The sequence below is a fragment of the Tauraco erythrolophus genome, chromosome 19 (assembly GCF_009769465.1).
Source record: "Tauraco erythrolophus isolate bTauEry1 chromosome 19, bTauEry1.pri, whole genome shotgun sequence".
NCBI classification, from domain to species: domain Eukaryota; kingdom Metazoa; phylum Chordata; class Aves; order Musophagiformes; family Musophagidae; genus Tauraco; species Tauraco erythrolophus.
In genome coordinates, this window is record NC_141483.1 from 7570192 (window position 1) to 7591196 (window position 21005).

The 21005-nt window shown below is 40.2% G+C and overlaps 1 protein-coding gene across 3 annotated transcripts in view; it reads right to left on the bottom strand.

Annotated features, from left to right (window-relative positions):
- The window catches only part of ARVCF (ARVCF delta catenin family member), a 168737-nt gene that overhangs the window by 49219 nt on the left and 98513 nt on the right, over positions 1–21005 (bottom strand). For all 3 annotated transcript variants that reach the window (XM_086623809.1, XM_086623808.1, XM_086623807.1), the window contains one exon: positions 14908–15091. In XM_086623809.1, the coding sequence (XP_086479935.1) occupies positions 14908–15091 (184 nt within the window). The remainder of the gene's footprint in view (positions 1–14907; positions 15092–21005) is intronic.

The following is a 21005-nucleotide window of genomic DNA, read 5'->3' on the forward strand; positions in this document are numbered from 1 at the left end:
ACAGGAGTTTTCAGAACAAATGATACACAAGTCAAAAATTTAATTTAAAAGTGAGGAAATTTTAATCTGAAAAATACTTTCACCACCTGAAGAAAAAGAGGCAAAAATCACACGACTGCTCAGCAGTATTCATGGCCACAGAAGTTGAAAAATTAAAAATATTAAAAACAGGTGTACAATAAGCTATGTTCTGTTTAATCAATCTGTGTATAAAACTGATCTTCACTTTCTTTGGCATCTCATCCGCTCCAAAGAAATCAGGATAGGAGTCATCATGTACGACTGCTGTCTCCTTGACCGCTCAAAGTTTCTCCAAATCTGTTCTGCACCCCGAGCTTTCTGACTCAAAGTTATTGCCATCCAGTTTAAATCCCACGTATTGACATTTGCAGCCCACCTTTTGCCCTGTGTACAGCAGATTCAGCACAAAGCCTGGCTCAGTCACACTGAGAAGGTAAGAGAGGACAGTCAGTATGTTTACGACTCGGAATTTCTCAAAACATTGCACAAGGGAAGGGCATGGGTAGAAGATGTGAGACAGAGCAGTGAAAGGCTGCCCGGAGTTGTGAAAGTTGCACAGATCAATGACTGGAGAAATTGTCAGAGGGGAACTATGAACTCAGCCTCACTCGTGCAGCGAGCGTGCGCTCTACACACTGAAGCCCCAGCCTTGCATAAGCATCAACCTGCCATTATCCAATAAACAAAATTCAAGTCAATTTTCCAAATGCTGCCTTTTTTTTTTTTTTTTTTTTTTTTTTAATATTTTCTTTTTTGTGGGAGAATGAAGTGACAAAATGATTCTTATCTTTGCTTGCTGGCGAAAACTACATGGGAAGATTTCTCAAGGCTGAAAGGCACTGATTTCGACAACACAGCCAACATGTCAGCTTTCAGGGTCTTTGAATTCTACAAACCCGTGCAAGGTTAGCTCTCAAAAGCTCATGACACAATCCTTACCTTCTGCTATCGGGATCATGCAGCCAATTTTTCTTTTTAACTAACTAGAGGGACTGCCAATCTCCAAGTAATTAACAAATCAATCATGGTCCCCTCCCATGTCCTCCCAGCACCCAGGCAGGCTGGTATGTTAATTGGATGACTAGGAAAAAACCCCACATTTTCCCAGAGACCTCTCAAAATCTGAAGACACTTAATTGTGAGCTGGTTGCTGTAACAGCACATTAACTTTCAATTAACACCACAAATGAAATGCACAGATAAATGATTCCTTTCCCCAAATCCTAACACACAGCCTCACCTCTAGCAATGGCTGACACAAGGCAGGTAAAGTAGATATTAAAATACAATTCCACAGGATATATGGAAGAGAGAATTCTACATGCTGTTTTTCCATCTACAGTTGTACTAATCCTTTCATATCAAAGCCCAAATGTGAATTTTAATGTAAAGTCTTTATGAAACTGAAATTAGAATTCAAATTCTCTGTGATACTTTTCAGGAGTTATAACAATAAACGATAGCAACTCCACTTTCAAGCACATCTGTTAAAGTGGAACATTACTTATTAAGCTTGAGGGTGACAGAATGAACTAAAAATGGTCTTATCTGGAGCTGTGTACCACGTTTCTTGTTCTCTCATTAAGACTTAGAAACAGACAGCTGAAATAGATATGGAACACCTGTAGACATCAAAAAATAAAAAAACTGAATTTTGAAAAAAAAAAAAATCCTTCACACCTTTCTTGCCTCATGGCCCATTCATAAGAGATTCTTCTATGGTCCATTTGTGCTACCATGCTTATAGCACATCTGTTTTACTACTTTGGTTATCAACAGCATCACAGTATTTTGTATCCTGCTTTCTTATTTCTTGATCTGTATTAGGATTAATATTAATGTAGATATTGATAAAGTTATAATTGAAAAAGATACTATAAAAGTGCATCAGTAAGAGCATGGCTTGCTGATACTACTTGCTGTATCTTCAACTATAGAAAAATCTACTGAAAATTAATGCCTCAAGAAAAAATTCTCACATATATCACACATAAATAAGCATGAAAACTCTGCAGGATCAAATTAATAGCTAATTAATGCTATGAATAAGTCATCCAGACATCAAACTTTGCAGTTTTAATGTTGTAACTAACACATCAGCAAACGTATCCTTATGAACACATCTGTAAATCTCACCACTCTTGGGATTCTGCTGGTTCTCCCTCCTTGGGTGATGAGATCCCTGCAGCCCATGGGATTTATCTAACATGAAACAACAAAACTCATTTACTTGTCTGTAACTATAACCCAGATCTACTAGAAAGCTCAGCTCACATTCTTGTCCAAGAATTCTGGGCAATGCAGATCTCAAAGACTAAGTGCAGGGAGATCAGCACCTGCTTCACAGAGTCTGCTCCTTCTGCTGCTCCAATGCTGCAAAAAGCAGCAAAAATCTCCCAATTCCCATGGGAATATTTGCATTTCAGATACATGCACAAGTACGACAAACATCCCTAAGCACAGGTGAGCATGGTGAAAATCAAGAGTATGCTTTGAGTAAGCTGTCATCTGGCAATCCCAGGAGAAGAGCTCCCAGGGTTGGTTTCCATGATCCAGAGCGATCTTCAAAAGCTCCTGCAACCCGGGAAGATGCCAGGTTGCATTTCTGCCTTGGGGTGTTAAGACTCTATACTATCTACCTCCTTGAAAAACAGCACCTGGTAGTCATCAGTCAAATTCACATCTTGAGTCTTCAGAAGCAACTTCAGAATGGAGGCAAAAGTGACTACATAGACAAGAGAGCTAGTGCTAGTACTGGTCATGAAAAAGGATGGAAACTGCAATGGAATAAACAACTTGATAGTGCACTCCGCTGACCAGAGCCAGGAAAAGTCTCATCTAATCATCTGCCCTGGAATTGTTCTTGATGCATCTTTACCGATTCATTACAAATCATGGAATGAAAGACGTAATTAAATCGTGTTTCCTTTGAAACACCCAAAGCAGAAGTTTCTAAACACCTTTCTTTCAAGAGTGATGAAAATCAACAAATAGGTGACAAATTCCAGCAGACGTTAACAGAGGTTTTGTAGTTGTCTTACACAGGGCAACACTCCACAGAAGGAATGTAAAGCCTCACCCAGGTTACTTCTTTATGGAGTTGTTTTAAATTTTGTCCAACATGCTGGGCACATGATTTCTAACACTGAAAATAATCAGCTGCAATTAAGCTCAGGGTCATTTGTAATGAGGTTCTGCTTTACTCAGAAAAACCATGCATATTTGACAAAACATCAGAGGATTCACCTATTCTTCAGTGGATGGAGTGTTTGACACAAGAGACTGACTAGAAACCCCAGCTGAGGTGCTGGTTCGCTCTGTTACTTCGGAGCCTGGCTGCCATGGAACAACTGGAACGGCCCAAAGATTTCGCCATTGTACACGTTATCTCAGTGACTTCCTTGCTGGGGCAGTTTAATATCAAGAACCTCTGTGGATGAAGTCAAAGACACTTTTTAAGTTTGACCAACTTCAGACACAAACTCTGCAGGGCTTCTGAGGCACTGATTATGGGCAACATCCTGTTGTAAGTGAAAATAAAGTTGACTGTCTGTCTATACGGGTGGGAAGGGCGAGGAGGAACTACCTGAACTACTTTTATACGAAACAGTGATGAATGACACCTGCCATTCATCTCTGGTGTTCTGTACAGTCTGCTTCCCTTTCCTTCTCTCTTCACTCCCAGAGAAGCCTCTGCTGCTTTCCCTGACTTTCCCTGCTTTTCAGTGCTTTTCCAAGAGTGCACTAAATGAAAAACGTATTTTAAAAACAATAGTATCTTTCTTGCATCACACTGCAAAGGGTAACAGAAAGCCTCACAGTGTGCTTGCCGTAAATATATACACCACATTCAAAAGGCAATTCTAGGAGCAAGACATGGAATTACTGTCCATATCACTCAAAGTACACAGGAAGGAAACCAACTGTATGACTGATTTTATGTAAAACAGTAAAGCACAAATCTTATTTCAGAGATTTTGAAATCCCTAGCCTTTAGCTGGAAAAAGCGACCTGGATGCTTCCTCAAAATCTTGGAGTCCAGACTGTAGACAGGACTAGTGAAAGAGGATTTGTTAGGATGTTCAAATATATGCTTTCCCTGGGAAAACATAACAGAGGAGCACTAAGTAAATGTTAAATAAAAGTAAATACCTACCAGCACAGAAACACATCAGGCTAGGAATCCAGTCTGCTGGTATTAAAGACTTCAGAAAATGGTGAGGAATGTGTTGAGAAATCTGTTCATGCTTTAGATAAGGTTATCATTATCACCAAATAGTCTTCCTAATGAGATGCAAGTCTGAACGTTAACATTCGCATCCGCAGAACAGAGTTGGCATTCATCACTTCTAGGATAGGTGAGCTGTTGCTACTATCTGTGCCAAACACCAAAATTATCCTCAAGAGAAAAGATTTAAAAGTAATTAAATGCACGGTACTTAATTTGCACTATTTCAATGCAAATCATGTAGCAATGTCCCCACTGTGCTCTCCCTAACAATCTGAAAGATAAAGTGGAGATGTGGAGAGTTTTTGTATGGGTTTTTTTTTTTTAATGATGAAGAGAAACTTGAAAATGCAAGCATCAGGCAGACATATTTTTTTCTCCGAACATTAAAACTAGTATTTCCAAGACTATTGCTGTGTCTGCCACCTGGCTGGAAAGGGCCATCAGTCGTTATCCCGCAGTGCTGCAGCTGAAGCTGAAAGCCAGAGGTTCCAGTATTACTGAACACTTACCATCCGCTTCAGTTCAGCGGTGTAAAAAGCATTTTGTTTAGAGACCCTGTTAGGGACAAAGACAACAGGTTGGGGACTTCATTTTTTTTTTTTTTTTTAATATAAACAGAAAGCTAAACTGGAAATTTTTAAGATATCCTCCTAGTAACGTTTCCACCTTTCTCTGGAAGAAGCATGGATGCGAGCTGAAGCTGAGACAGTGATGAGCTCTTTTCAACAGTCTCTTTGTGCATACTGCAGGGTTTCTGAGTGCCCAAACAAATCCTATTTTTACTATTGTAAACAACCTTCCAATAGCTATTTTTGCATTGCCTGGCTAAAAAGTGACATTGGCTCCTACATAGTCTGCCTCGGCACTGCTGAAGAAGATAAGGATACCTGTGATCATCACGAGCCAGAGAGCCACAAACGACTGGCGTTTCCTCGCGGGCTCAGCCAGCGTACTGAGTTACGGCAGCGCTGCGGCGGAGCTGCCAGGCAGCACATACACCTCGCTAGACCCTGACCAACATCATCACTGGAGCTTTGCTGTTCAGACACCGAGTTTTATACACTTCAGCTGATAAAAAACCTTCAAGGTTCTTAGAAGTCTAATTTAAATGTATTAGTTTTCTATCCGCCTACTCTGGCAGTCAGAACCCTTGCTATAAAAATAGCCTTCCACATCCACGCTTAGCTTCACTATTAAGAAATTTTTATTTGGATGTCAGCCAAAGGAGATTGATAAATAATAGTTGCAGTAAACGTACTCTATTTCCAAGCATATTTCTAGGTACTGAATGTCCCAAAGGAGGAATATAAAACATTTTAAAATCATTCCATCATTTCATGCAGAAGCAGAATGAATTCCATACTTCAGTTCACATGAAATACCAAAAAGTTTAATTGGTATTAAGTTCATTGTTCTGAAAATAAGAGAGAAACAGAAAGAAGCTGCCTGTGACACAAAGATAGCCTGATCCAGGCAGCTCTGGTAAAAGAGCCCTGTACAACACAATGGAGCTTGGCAGCAGACAGCTGAATCAGAAACCGAGCAGACAATATTGTAAAGAAAACAGGAAGAAGTGAAAGTCAAAACGAAATGAACAGAAAGACAGGGGAGCTCTACTGCTGGTGAAGTTAGGTAGGGAGAAGCTGTTCAACTGAGAAAAGGTGTATCAGATCTGGACAGGAGATCCCACTGGAGACTTCTGCTCCACTTAAGCATCCACTTACCAGGCAGACCCAAAAGAGAAGCAGCGGAGCCGCCCTGGTTGCATTGCACGTAAAACTCTTCCAGCTATTTGAATAAAGGGATTGGTTTTGCTTAGTTGGTCAAACGCTCAAAAGAGAATGTACCAAAAGCCACCCCTGAAAAAGGACTTCACCAGCTTAGTCTGCACTCCAGTGACACTGGCACAGAGTAAGAGGTCTACAAAGCAGTGCCACATGTCTTGTATTCATATCAGCACTGTCTGTAAGAGCTCCCTGCAGTAAGCAGAAGCTCAGCAGCCAGGAGTCCAGTTTAACAAGGCACAGAAGTCAAGTCCATCCTTTGTTATTTAGAATCATAGAATGGTTAGAGTTGGAAAGGACCTTAAAGATCATCTAGTTCTAGTTCATTTGTGGCTTTCTAGATCCAAAACATCACGTAATGTCTTTTCAGTAAAATGCTGACTGGTTACCTCCTACATGACCTACTTGGAGGACCTTTAGCTTGCTCTCCTGTAATGCAGAATGATGCAGAAATGCAGAAACACAAGAATTCCATGATGCCCAACAGCTACTTAGCTTCCAAATTATTCCAGTGTCTGCTTGGAGGAAAGGCTAAGGCGCTCCTCTGCTTGATTTATCACACACGCTTGCTGCACTGTGAAAAGAATCTTAAAAATACACAAATGAGGCAGTATTTATCTAATAAAGGAATATGGCTCACATGCCTTCCAAAGCAAACTATGTCCATTACAGAGGCTGCAGTGAGCTCTGTTTCAGTCTTGCTCTTCATCCCACCACAACGACAGTCATTTTTGTAGACTCCCTTCACTGACAGCCCAGGGAGAAGGGACCTAGATTCATTCCTAAGTAACGACAGAAGGTAATAAGCAAGTGTACAACTTTAAATTTATACTTCAGATTTGATTGTAAAGCATTAAGGTTGCATGTAACTAGGTTATGTCTCTGCTGCTAAAATCTATGCATAATTTATTTATATTACAAGCTAAACATCAGAAACTGTCAGGAGGAACCCTAACAGCTCCTTACTAGCACGAATTAAATGCTCTGCTCATCATTTAAGCCCCAGGACAGCCATATGCTGTGATCCTGCATAGTATCAGTAAGCTAATTAAGAAACTGCCTTTGCTCACTCCTCTCTATTGTGTGGGTTTTTAATTTGAGTTGGTTTTTTCCCGGTCTGGGTTGGGCAGATAAGCTTCTCCCTTTTCTGTGCTGCTTGCTGCCTCCAAAGTGGAGATTGACAGGAAAATTTCTGTTCAGTTTTTATCTTTTTCTAAAACTATTCTTTTGCTGAAAGTCCAGTTCAAAAGTACCTGTTCCACAACACAACCCTGACAGTATCATTACCTCCAGTTTCTGCAGCAGCAATCTCCAGAAGGCTGTGCCCCGTATGAAAACAGTAGGAGCGCAGCAGCCTCCAAGCACGGTAGGTGGATGGACAGGGACAGGGCAGCATCTGCCCTCATCTCCTCTGGGCAGGACAGGGAAGCGCTAAGCTTTGCAAGAAGTCCTGTCCAGGCCTCCTTGGCTAAGCACCTGCCCTACCAAAACATAAAAAGGACTACTTGAACTATGATAGGGGAGGACATTGATTAAGAGGAAAAGTCAACCAAATGACTTTGTCAAAGAATACTTTTTTGGAGTAGAGGAAAAATGTAGCTGCTGCAAGGAGGGCTCTGTACTAATGCTAGCCTCGTGAAGCTCAATTACTAATTTGCTGCTGATAAAAAAAACAGAAAATAAAAGCTGGCATCCGAAAACTCAGAGTCACATATCTCCTCTGTCCTGCCATGCTTCAATAAGCAAAGTTCCCCTGACACCAAGGGCAGCTTGGCTGCCAGCACTGTAGCAGCATCACCTGAGCTTCACCTCCTGCGCCCTGCTCGTCGCCAGACAGTGCTTCCAGCTCAAAGATTTGCACTTAAGTGCCTTCTTACTTCAGTCAGTTGGAAATGAAGGCTGCCTCTAGTATATGACAGTGTAGGCAGAACAAATATTATGTGACTGTCACCACATACTACTATCATGCCTGCAGGATTTAAAGATGGATAGAGCTTGAAGGTAATTCACTTTGAAAGCTCTAACTTCCAAGCACTTTTCTTCAGAGAAAAGCCATACATTAATCATTAATAAGAAAGGAGGACATAAGCACCTGGCTTCGACAGCCTTTCTTTCTTTCCTCAAATTCAGCATGCAGTGATGGGAAGAAAAAACAGACACACCAGTATCACCGAGACACTCACACAGTTGTTTCCAGGGTGCAAAGGGAGAGAACTTTTCTGCCAAAACAAGATCATAGATTCTGTTTGACAAACCTTCTTTACCTCCACGTGCCTCCAATGCACACACTCCTCCTACAAACAGTGTGCTGTAGGTGTTTGCATGCACACATATATTCACAAGTGTATAAAGACATTAGGACTCAAGGAACGAGTCCATTACCATCAAGCCATGTTGTGTATGATCGAAGCACTGTGAGTTACATCTGCAGGACAAGATGTACATGCATGTACCTTACTGCTCTCTGTCCTCCTCAGAAAAAGGCTTACAACATTCTCATACAAAAACTCTACTTGGCACATCCTAAGCATTAATGATTTCCCATCAAGCTCCTGCAGTCCTCTTTCCTCTGAAGTACATTAAAGTAACAGGAGCCTTGCAGACTCTTATACATCATTTCTCATCCTACTGGATTACGTTTTTGGCTCTGCATCTACCAAGTCCTTATCCCATGTTTTCAAACATTGTATCTCACATTTACCATAACTCTTAGGTTTTGATTCCATGGGACTGAACTCTTAATTTATATCTACAGGAGGTGCTTATTTCCAGTTGTTGTCTCTAGGATCAACCACTTCAAAATCCTTGAAGTACTGGTATTTACCAACTTCGAGGAAAGTAAGGACAGAGGTGTCAATCCCATGTTAAAGACTGGAAAGTGAAGATAAGTGACTGAAGTCTAGATTCACTCAGGCACTCAGGAGCCTGAATCTCACCAAAAACCAGGAGACAGGGCTATTAAAAATCAGACCACAAAAAGGTTTAGATCATTAATCTTGGCTGTAATTATGTCAGAATAGTAGCAGGACAGCAATTAAATCCATCCTCCTTAAGTCTCGTTACAGCTCTAGCCACCAGGTTGTCCTTTCTCTTCTCAGGAGCTGATGTCTGACAAGCTGTTATGTGCAATTTCGATCTGAGGAAGGCATGTTTTCAGTGGAAGTCAAGTGGGTGCAGTTTGTGTTGGCACACCCACGGCCAGGTCTCTGAACCCTGAGGCTATTTGTGAATGCGAATTTCTGCGTACTTGGAGAATTGACAAGAAATGCTGCAACTACAGATGGTACCCTGGAAAAAGGAGCACTTTGCATCTGTTTGCTATGCAAATTATTTCATTTAACATTTGTTGGCAGCAGGTCAGTTTAGCACAGGAATCAGGCTAGAAAGTTGGCAATTTAGGAGCTAAGTTCTACTGTGTCCTCTTAGAAGTGAAAAAATCCAACGGAGATTTAAAAGTAATTATGCAGAAAACAGTAATTAAGCCCAGAATTAATTTCCTTTTTAAATCATTAAAATCCTTGCTGCTTCCAGAACTAGGAATCAATACCTACACAGAAAACAAAAAAGACCATGTGACTGCAGCAGCGCTCTGACCCACAGATGTGGCACTTTCCCTCTAAAGCAGAGAAGCACCTTAGGAGAAACCTGGAGACAAGGGAAGGTCTCCGGCACTGCCTGGGTGCGTATGAGCCAGCCTCAGCTCCACCAGCCCCGCACACAATTCCACTTGCACTCTTCTCCTAAAGCACCTTCACGTCTGGGTCAAAGTTGTAGGAAGGATCATGAAATGGCCTTGTTAAGACGCACCAAATCATTAAATTATTTACACTAGAGAAGAGTACAATTTAAAAACAAATGCTTCTGAATTGCAAATCCCAGTAGGGATTTAGGGGTTTAAAGAAAACAAAAAACAAGACAGTAACCAGAAGATATTCTCCACATACTTAAAATAATAAAATACAATGTGAAGACATAGAACTTGTACGCCAAATGAAATAAAGGAACATCTGTGCATATTTAATGATTCTCTTAGCAAATGCCTGCCTTACTTCTTCTCCAGTCCTACTTTTCCATAACCAAAAATCCACTGAATTTCAATAAATCAGTCTTTGCCTTGTTTTTCACTGTTCCTTTCCAGATTTCCACCATACCTATTTCTCTCAACAGGTTCAACAGAATAGAAGAATACCTTCATTTTATAAAATTACATCCAAGGTAGCATCTATCATAAGGCTCATGACCATTTAAAGTAGTAAAATTATTACAGATATTGTAGATCTATTCATCATATTGGGTCTGCCCCTAGAAATAAAACACAGCAATGTAAGAGGAACATCTTTTTCTTCATCTCAGGATGAGAACAGAGACAAAATTATCATCACCTGCACTAGGTTCTGAAAACTTCAGTGTTTCTTGGTAAAGATTACAGAAGCAGCATGCAATAAACTTCATTATCAGATCACAGTTTGCAAATAGGCTGTGCTGCCAAGTCTTTATTTGGCAAAGGGGAATACAGGATTCCCAAAATCTTTGTTTGAAGAGAGTTTCTGGCAAGTCAAGTACATGGATTTTTTTGTTACTTCAGAAAGTGGGTAGAAATCAGGGCTATACAAAGCCAGTAAACTGCCTTAGCTTTGGGCAAGGGGCAAAAGAGTGCATGGATCATAGATTCACAGATTTCTAGGTTGGAAAAGACCTTAGAGATCATCGAGTCAAACCATCCCTAATCCCCATTAAACCATATCGCTAAGTAGATCATCCACCCTATTCTTAAACACATCCAGGGATGGAGACTCAACCACCTCCCTGGGCAGCCTATCATACTGCCTACCTTGCAAAGTTAATTCCCAAGTAAAGCAACTCTGGTGCAGGTACAGATGTCTGCTAAGATATGGGCCCCAATTACTGACCCCTCTGCTAAAGGATCCTTCCATCCCACATATACCTGTGGCACTACACTACCTGTGCTGCTAAGACCAGATGTTAATCCACCCTTAGGCACACGCAGGCCAAGTTGACTCGTAGGATGCAATTCACCCTGCCCTGCCCAGACCTGGACACACACCAGCACCTGAACTCCCAAAGTGAGGAAGGAGAGAGACTTAAAAATTACACAGGGGGAAAAAAAAGGTATTGTTGACAGGACAGGATTGGAAAGGAAAATGGGATGGATCAGGATTTGAAGAAGAGGTAAAGGCAAATAAGTTTTTTTTTGTTTCATAGTGTTTTTTTTTTTTAAATTACTTGTTTTCAATTATTTTGCAATAAGTGTTTCCAAGGCTTCACATTATCAAAGGAGAGACCCAGACTGAGAAAAAAGTAAAGATGAGAAAGCAGTGTTAAAAAAAAAGGCAAATAATTAACTGGCAGTTCACGCTGTGAATCACTGAGTTTGAAACAAACTCGCCCACATCTGTTGATAAACTTCATTAACTGAAAAAACGATACTGAAAAGAATGCCGTCCTGCATGCGTAACACCTGCCTTCTGCTTTGGCATCCGAACTGCAAGAACATCTGAAACCTCAGGAGTTCAAAGATTCTCTTGGTTGTTTTGGAAGACAGCACAGCACACACCTGATGCTCGCTTCCAAAGGGGACAAAGGAGGCTGGCACACCATCAAGAGGACTAACCTCCCAGTTAAATATCAAATTGGTAAACAGTTTGTAGTCTGCAATAAGCTCCATTCATGGAAAATTGAATTTCTAGGACCAGCTACCACGTCGATGAGAGAAGAGTAGGCAAAGGGGTTTTTACACACTGGCGTCTGCCAGACAGATGGCTGCAACCATTTATTCTCTGCTGGTGCAGCAAACTATCTTATCTTGTTGGTGCTTTTAAGGATGAGCTGCGGAGGATTTCAACAAACAATGCAAAATTATTTCCAATAGTAGTAATCGTAGTTACTTTTGATATGTCCATTTTTATCGCTAGATCTGGAAGTGCTCTTACAAAAGGCAGGTAATATCACCAACATTGTAACAACAAATACCATCAACAGAACGACAGGTCATATCTCACCAACTCCTGCATCTTTCTTTGTTGCCCTGGACTCACCTTATCTCACAGCAAGAAGCAAGGAGACAGCAAGACAGTTCTCCCTCCCTGGAGAGGTTGCTCTCTCCACGGCACAGAGAGACATGGAAAAACTACTTTTTCCAGATTACCTTTCCTTGCTAACCTGCCATCACGTCTCCATTTACCTTAAGCAACTACTTTCAAGCATGAAATCACCTTGCTCCACATCTGACTGAAGCTTCAAATTTTCTACAAGGAAGCACATAGTCCCACATGACTATGACAGCAGAGACTATAGATGAAAGGACCGGAATGCAAGATTGAGCGCACCCTCAGCAAGTTTGCTGACAGCACCACACCAAGCTGAGTGATGTGGTCAACACGCTAGACAGAAGGGATGCCACCCAGAGGGATCTTAACAGGCTTAAGAGGTGGGCCCATTTGAACCTCATGAAACTTGACAAGACAAAGTGCAAGGTCCTGCAAATCAGTTGGGGAAATCCCAAGCAGAAGTACAGGCTGGGTGGAGAATGGATTGAAAGCAGCCCTGAGGAGAAGGGACTTGGGGGTGCTGGTTGATGAGAAGCTCAACAAAGAGCACTTGCAGCCCCGAAAGCCAACCGTATCCTGGGCTATATCCAAAGAAGCATGGCCAGCAGGTCAAGAGAGGTGATTTCCCCCTTTACTCTGCTCTCGTAAGACCCCACTTGTAGTACTGCGTTCAGCTCTGAGGTCCCCAACATAAGGACATGGAGCTGTTGGAGTGAGCCCAGAGGAGTGCCACAAAGATGATCTGGAGCACCTCTGCTATGAAGACAGGCTGAGCTGGGGTTGTTCAGTCTGGAGAAGGCTCCGGGGAGACCTTCTAGCAGCTTTCCAGTACCTAAAGGGGGTCTAAAAGAAAGCTGGAGAGGGACTTTTTGCAAGGGCGTGTAGTCATGGGACAAAGGGTAATGGCTTTAAACTGAAAAAGAGGAGATTTAGATTAGATCAAAGGAAGAAATTTTTTACAATGAGTGTGGTAAGGCACTGGAACAGGTTGCCCAGAGAAGCTGTAGATGCCCCATCGCTGGAAGTGTTCAAGGCCAGGTTGGATGAGGCTTTGAGCAACCTGGTCTAGTGGAAGGTGTCCCTGCCCATGGCAGGGGGGTTGGAAACAGATGATCTTTAAGGTCCCTTCCAACTCAAATCATTCTATAATGCTATGAAATACATTTCCCCCCTTCATCAACAGAAGCAGTCACCATTCACTGGCTGCTGTTCTGAGGCATTTGAAAAGTATTAGGACCACTTTTAATTACCAAAAGTTCAAACTCTGTAACTAATGTATCTCAGTACTGCTATGCTCCTCACGCCTTTTCATTAGCCTTAAGAATGTAATGTCCAAAGCGGCACAAGCTTTTGCATGTCCTTACTTTAAAATTAAAAAATCCAACCAACCAAAAAAACTCACAGCTATCCTGAAATGTAGAGGTTCAAGTGGACCCACATACTAATAAAAATTTATGATGTGGATTAGGTTAGTCTACTAATGATCAATTTATTGTTTACACTTACTGGAGAATCTCATATTCATTCAGATAATCCTTTTATCCCCCACCATGACTAATTTCCTCTTGGAGAACACCATTAGGAAAGGAGACACTAGTAAATAAGAACCTATGATGTCTGGAGCCTACTTAAAGGATGTTAGTTTCCAGTGGGATTGCAAATGATTTCAGTAATGGGCCCTTTCCGAACACTTTTCATTACTTTCTTCATCTGTGAAGTTACTCAGGGGAACAGTTACTGCAATTTAGAGACCACAAGCCCAAGAAACAGAAACGAGCCAACTTCTGAAGATGCATTCATCAGTAGAAATATGGCAGAGTATACTTCAGAGCAACAGAAGGTACGATGCCAAATCTTTATTAGTTTCGTTCAAACTAATTTACTTCATTATAAAGCTGAAGAATCTAACAGGGCATCTCCACTAGTTTATCTCAAAGAAAAGTAAAATGAAAGACTCTGTTTAGGGAACATTGGTTCTTCAAGTTTTTCAGACTGCATTAGGACTCCTCCCGATCCCAGCTTCTGGCATGTCCTACGCTCAAGGTGCTCTCAGAAATGCAAATACAGTTTCTAACCAGAAAAGGCTTCTTTGCAATGAACATCACGAATAGGTTCCTAAATGGTCAGTAGATCAGGTTCTTAACTAATCTCTCATAGGTCCTTAATCACCTTAGCTTAGAATAAAAGTGTGTCCACAAAAACACTTGTGGCTAAAACCAGATCCACGTTTCAGGCTCACTGTAATTCCACAAAACCAGTTCCCCAGGATCTGCAAAAAAAAAAGCCTTTTGATAGGGGAAGACCTAAAACCAAGAAGGGAGTTGCTTCAAAACACGCTTTTCAAATAAATAAAAACAGCACCATCAAGAGGAGCAGAGAAGGTACTCGAAATTTGTAGAAACAGCCCTCTGATCACACTGCAATAGACAAATGAAAGTGTGATTCTCAGTAATTGCAGCACAGTTTGCATTGCAAAATGGTTGGTTTTTTTTTTTTTTGTACTTAGCTTGGCAGTTAACCTTAGCTGGGTCACTCTCCATTGTATTATAGACCGCCCTATATAGATCCACTTGCCCTGACTTGCATAAATGACCTACTTTTCACACTGACTCCACTGGACAGACCTATACTGACAAGTCCTTCAACAAGAGTCTGTGGCACCTCCAAGTATTGCTCCTCAAAATGAGGATATCTCTACAAAAATTAAAGACACATGATACTTTCCTTCAAATCAAAGTAATTTTAACAAAATCCTAAACACAGGATGTGGTGAACAGATTAATACTCCATAGTTCTGCCTTACCGTAAGCAACCAGAAGTGTTCTTGAAGACAGTTGTCCACTCAGCATCACGAGGCTTAGAGTCCTCATTCGGCTCACTCTCCCAACCTGAATGGGGTATAATCACCTCATTGGTAAGCGTCTGCAGACCGTGGTTGATGATGACCATCTTCAGGGGCTCATAGGAGGATAAGTTCCACAGGGTGCCTGCAGGAGAAACAGTGATTATTAAACGACGAGAGAATTATAACTATTTAAAATCTCTAGATTAAATAGAATCACTAGAAGGTTAAATGATAAAACTAAATGAAAAGGCGAAACCACTTGACGAGACGCCAAACTGGCACATAGCTTAGGGAAAATTCCACAGTCGCTAAAACAGAAATGTTTCTAAAAGCATGGAAGCACTTTTATCAAGACATGGATATTGTTGACATCATCAAGTCCCACAACAGAGCACATAAATGTGATGTGCTGTTGAAGATTAATGGGATTTTTCTGTTACATATAGAAAAATTTAACACACACACACACACAATGTACATAAACTTTAAGCCTAGCTATGCCTCAAAGTAAAAATTCAGCCAGTGCAGCAGACAAGTATTTCGAGCAAGTCTTAAAAACAGAGATTAATTTATGGAGTATCATTGATCTTATGCTTATCCTCCGCACAAGACAATGTTTCAGTCAACACTCCTCTCTGTTTACTTTCACGCTTTCCTGCCACAGGCAGTATCTCTGTTCAAATCACACGATGCCACAAGCATATGATTCCTTGAAGAAGCTGAGAATCAAAACTCCTCTGTCTTTCCATTTTTACCTCAATTATGAGCCAAAATACACAGAAATCAAACATCAGAGTAGCATAACAGAACAGCCTTACAGCTGTAAAAATACCCAGCCTTAGATAGGTGATGCAAGTTCTCAGGAGCAGACCTGTGTCAGTATCCTGACAGTTATGGCTCATTAGGTTAGGATTAGAAGAGGACATTCACTTCAGAGATAATTTCTGCACGGGCCCAGCCTGGCAACATTTGAGAACTAGCAGTAACAACACTTGGAGGGAGCCAGTTACACACTTTTGATCTCCAAGGAAAACTGAAGACTACCAAAATTTCAGAGAGACCAAATGGAAAAGCTACATTCCCTCAACACACAGGAAATCTTTCCTAAGTGGATACAATATTAATCTGAGGATCCCTGTGTTACTACAGCTGTGAGTTTGTCCATATTATAGTTGTAGATACTCACCTCTTAGTACACACGTCTAAAGCAAAACAACAAAGGTACAACCCTTTTGTTTCAGTCCCTTTCAATCACTCCGAGTTTTAAACCCTACAATTTTCAAACTTTAAGAATGACTGGAAGAAGATTTTGGATCTATTACTTTGGTCGCACAGCCCAACAAACACACGGCAGCCAACGGAAAGCAGGGAGCTGTGAGGGAGTTTGCAGTGGTGCAACCATCCCGCGTGCCGGAGAGCTGCCCGGGCCACCCACCGGAGCCAAGGCAGCTGTCTCGTGGGAACCCTCCTCCACACTCAGACCTTCCCTGCTACAAGTTAGAAGTGTCAAATGCCAAATGTCCTATTTTAATATCAGAGTATTATCCATATAGGGTCATGACAGGTACCCGGTCAGGACGGGAATTTTATCTCCATTGGAGCACTTACATGATAACCTCCAAGGCTGATGATTAGCAGAGCCTTGGAAGTCAAATGCTATGGTGTCTGCTCTTCAAAGTGATCTTTACAAAATCCAGGCATCTGTTCAGACTTAGGAGACCATACTAATTAATAAAGAAACTCTGGGGCAGACAAGAGAATGAACACCGCAATATTTCTTTCAGTCTTTTTCTAAAACCATATAAAAATATTACTTTTTCAACCTGATTCTTTGCCATTCATAGACAACTCACTGTATGAGATTGTCATAACCTACATTTTTAGCTTTCAAACAAGACTGTATAGGTAAAACAGAAATTAATTTTCCCTTTATACCCATTACAATAAATCACCCTTTGTTATTGCATAACATCAAATACAATGGACAATACAAAAAACCAAAACCAAGTAGAAAATGCTAACTGGCCCCATTTTGATGTGGAAGAAAGTCTATACTATAACAAACTGGATCAAAACCACACATCATACAATAAACAGACACCCGTCAATATTTATAATAAGACTAAAAATTGACATATAAGCTACCAATTAATTTAAAATACTTCACTAGACAGTCTTTCTTTAGTTATTGTACACCAATTCCTTAAGTGCATCAGACTCACTGATATACAAATAATAATTACAATTAAATCCCTAAATGCATCACTGGCTCGGTACTTCAAAATTCAAATGCAAAATCAGAACATCAAGCACTGAACTAGATGGATTAATCCCAGGAAATTATACAGGATAATTATCTCCGGAGCAAATGTAGATTCAAACTGAGAAGAGTGGGTACAGAATACCCTGGTTCTGGAGGGTTATTTTCCCTCACAGGAACATAAATGGTATTTGCAGTGCTCAAAAACACAGTATTAGGAAAAGACAGTATCAACTGAGGAACCCAGTACAAAACATTGCAACTGGAAACAATGTGAAGACTTAAAATCTTCTGTATGCAGAAGAGCTAAGTTTTAAAATCTGACAGCCCTGCACATGTAAGAGCTCCTTCCTTAAATGCATGTATTTCTCTTGCACCTGAGATGAGACTCTGCCTTTTCCTCTTTCCCAGAGGAGTGACATAACGTGTTATCTGTAGTGTGAAACTACAAAGGCAAATTTCACTGCTTAAGAAGAACTAGGCAGATATATACTTAAAAAGCCAAAATTACCTATAAAGTTTCCAAGAGTTACAGGATCATACAAAAGTCTTCCAGTGCTCAAATCTTTTACTTGTTTTAAGCTGTAGAGATTTGTGTCTAGATTTCAATACCTTCAACCCCAATGTGTAAAGCAAAATCATCACCTCCAAATTCCCTCTTCTCTTATATTCTCATTCACCAGTATTCATTTCAAGAGACTAAACGCAACTGGGATTCAAGAGTATTCTAACTGGATTGCAACACTGAAACCAGCAGAAACCCACCAACCTACCACACACAAGTCAGCTTCGCTGAAGCCAGTAACCCTGTCCGGACCAACAGAGCTACCTGCCCTTACGAAAGGGTCTCTTGTACATATTTATCCAGAATTTTTATGAAGAGGCTGACTGCAATTTATGCAATAAACTGTTTAAGGCAAACACATTTTGGCTGTCAATCTCATTGAGTGGCTACCAGGCAACGGGGGCTGAAGTTAAACAGAATGTCTTTCCTCCATCCTCTTTGAAGGGAAAAACCCAACAGTTTACAAGCTTTTCAATTTCTCATCCACCTCCCATCTCCTAAATGCTTCACAGAAAACACCAACAGACTGTGAAGAATAAAAGACAGTCTTACTATAAAAAAAAAAGGCACAAAGCTTTCAAATTATTACAAAACATCATACCACTTAAATTTGTAATATTCTCCTTGATGGCTGCATAAGGAAAACCGGAATAATCCCTTGGCTGAACAACACTCAGCGAAGGAAAATGTGCAGCACTCAACAGAAAGGTAGCCCAAGATAAAACAAGGATGAGGGAATCCTGTGGTTCCAAAGGCAAGTAAAAAGTTCAGACTCAAGGTTAACTTAATTGAGAAAATATTCCACAAGAAGGGATATAGAAAATAAACAGTAATTTTTTTTTAATTCAAAATTATGAACCAAAGAGGTCTAAATCCAGCATCCTTTCAGCTCTTGAGAAATAAATTCCATGGAAAAGATACTGGTGGCAGCCATGGAAACTTAAAAAAAAAAAAAAAAAAAAGAATGAATTCAGATCATACTGTAGGTTTTAGCAGGATGAGAGAAAAAGTTGAGTTAAAAAATATTAAAATCTTTGTAAATTTGACATCCATCTTTAAAAATCATTCCCTGTCTCTATTAGCATAATACACTAAACGATCTAACGAGCTGGAAACACTGTTTTTAAAACTCTAAGTATAATCAATTCAAATGAATAGCACTCAAGAGAAATCAAGTCACTAACACGGCAGTATAAGGCAAATGAAGTTATCCAAATGTTCCATGCACTTTCACTACAAGTATTGGCCTTTTTGACCACAAACTGCATGAATTTTACGACTAGAGAAAGATGATTAACTATTGCTTTTCAGAATATTATCGCAATCGTTATCAATTTTTATTTTATTCATAAACACTATTTGTAATATACGTATATAAATTCTAACTACAACCATTATCTCTACTCCTTCGGCATGTTAAGCAGAGACAATAGCTACAGGTTTTTATTTCAAACATCATGATTATTGTAAAAATACATTAAAATTTACTGTAAGCTATAAACATAGCTGTATGATTTATGTAACATTAAAAGTGATTACGGCCACAGCCATAATTTCCTAAATCTCCGCCTCCTCAGAGCTGTGAGATTTCTAAAGAAATTGTGACAGAACATGTACATGCTATTATCTTCTGAAATCCAAGGGAAATCTTTTCCTGCTGCGCTTGCTTACTTGCAAAAATCCAATGTCACCAAGAAATGAGATGATGCAGCTGTTTAATTCTTTATCTATGGCCCATACTAAATCATCTACCATATGGGAAAATAAAGTGCTCTGCATTATATTCACTGAGCACTTCTTGTTGCATGTTAGTCCTGTATGCACTTGTTTGACAGACGACTTGGAATCATTCTGAGTCCTGAAGATCGGATTTGTGCTTCTTCCAGTTAAGTGGTGGCCAGGCTGAGAAACTCAACATGAATCACTGTGTCGTAGAATACACCATGGAAAGGTTCATCCTTCTGACAAGCTTTCTAGTAGAAAATGGAAGGAGTAAGCTCATCTGTAATCAGAAAGTTCAAGACAGCATGGTACTTCAAAGGGACGTTAGCATCAGATGAGCTGACAGGATTTTAGCATACATTAATGCCCAGAAGGTATGAATTCTGAGTAAGCCGATCAATCTGCAAGTCTCCCTTATAGTATTAGGTTAAAATATTTCCTCTGCAGAGCATTTTGAAGGTCAACCATTTTTCAATTAAAACCAGTTTGGCAACATCCAGCATCAGGAAAATCATGTTCTGCACCACTTAAAAAAATCAGTGCAATGTCGTTAAACAACAAAATTACTATCAATGTTCTCACAAAGAACAAAATTATTCATTAAAGCTACCAACTTCTGATTGTTTTTCAAAGAACGTAATAGAATTTTGGTCTTGCATATCTGATGGGAACATTTGCTCCACAAAAAACTTATCACTCAAGATAAAACTTTTTGCAGCTTTCCCAATCAGAACAGATTTAATTCCTTATCAGCTTTAATCCTTATTTCTCTCTGTTTCTCAATAAAATGACTCACTGAAAATTCATTAGTACACTTCCAAGATTAGAGAGGGATACATAGGACAATTTTGGGGAATATTTCTCATCACAACTCTACTCATGATTTACTTACAGACATTCTAACTGTTAAATCAAGCTTTTCTCAGTGCAGTAGGTGGAAGACTTTTTGTCACTTCACATTTTAAAAAGAAAGAAAACTGAGATCTGTGGTATTTCATGATTGTATCTTGAGTTTTGAAGGTATTTTTACAGACCTCGCGTATCTATCTTTCCTTGAGGGACATCATGTTTTAGTGCCATTTGCAGATATATCAAGAACGTCTGGTAAAACAGACGTGGTATTAACCCAGAGGTGATTTTCAAATTCTACTAAAACCAGTGCTATCTGAAAGAAAAAAGCTACAGACTTGCTTAATCTGACAGTAGTGTTGTATCAGTGTACTCATTTTACTTCCAAAATTGCATGTCAATACGTTGTCTAACTTGCGTTCTTCAAAACATATATTCTGGGAAGTAGTCAAGTGAACACAGTTCTGACACATCAAGTCTCACAAATTCAGCACTGAATGTCACACATCCAATTCCCCCTCATGCTCCCCTGCCACTGCATCTACCTCTTGCATGTTTTTAATGTATTGGCATGGCTTTTTTCCCACTCCATTAACCCACTGACCAGACCCAGCTGCCTGGTCTGATTCACACTGTTCTGGACAGCTGCAGCTTCTGTGT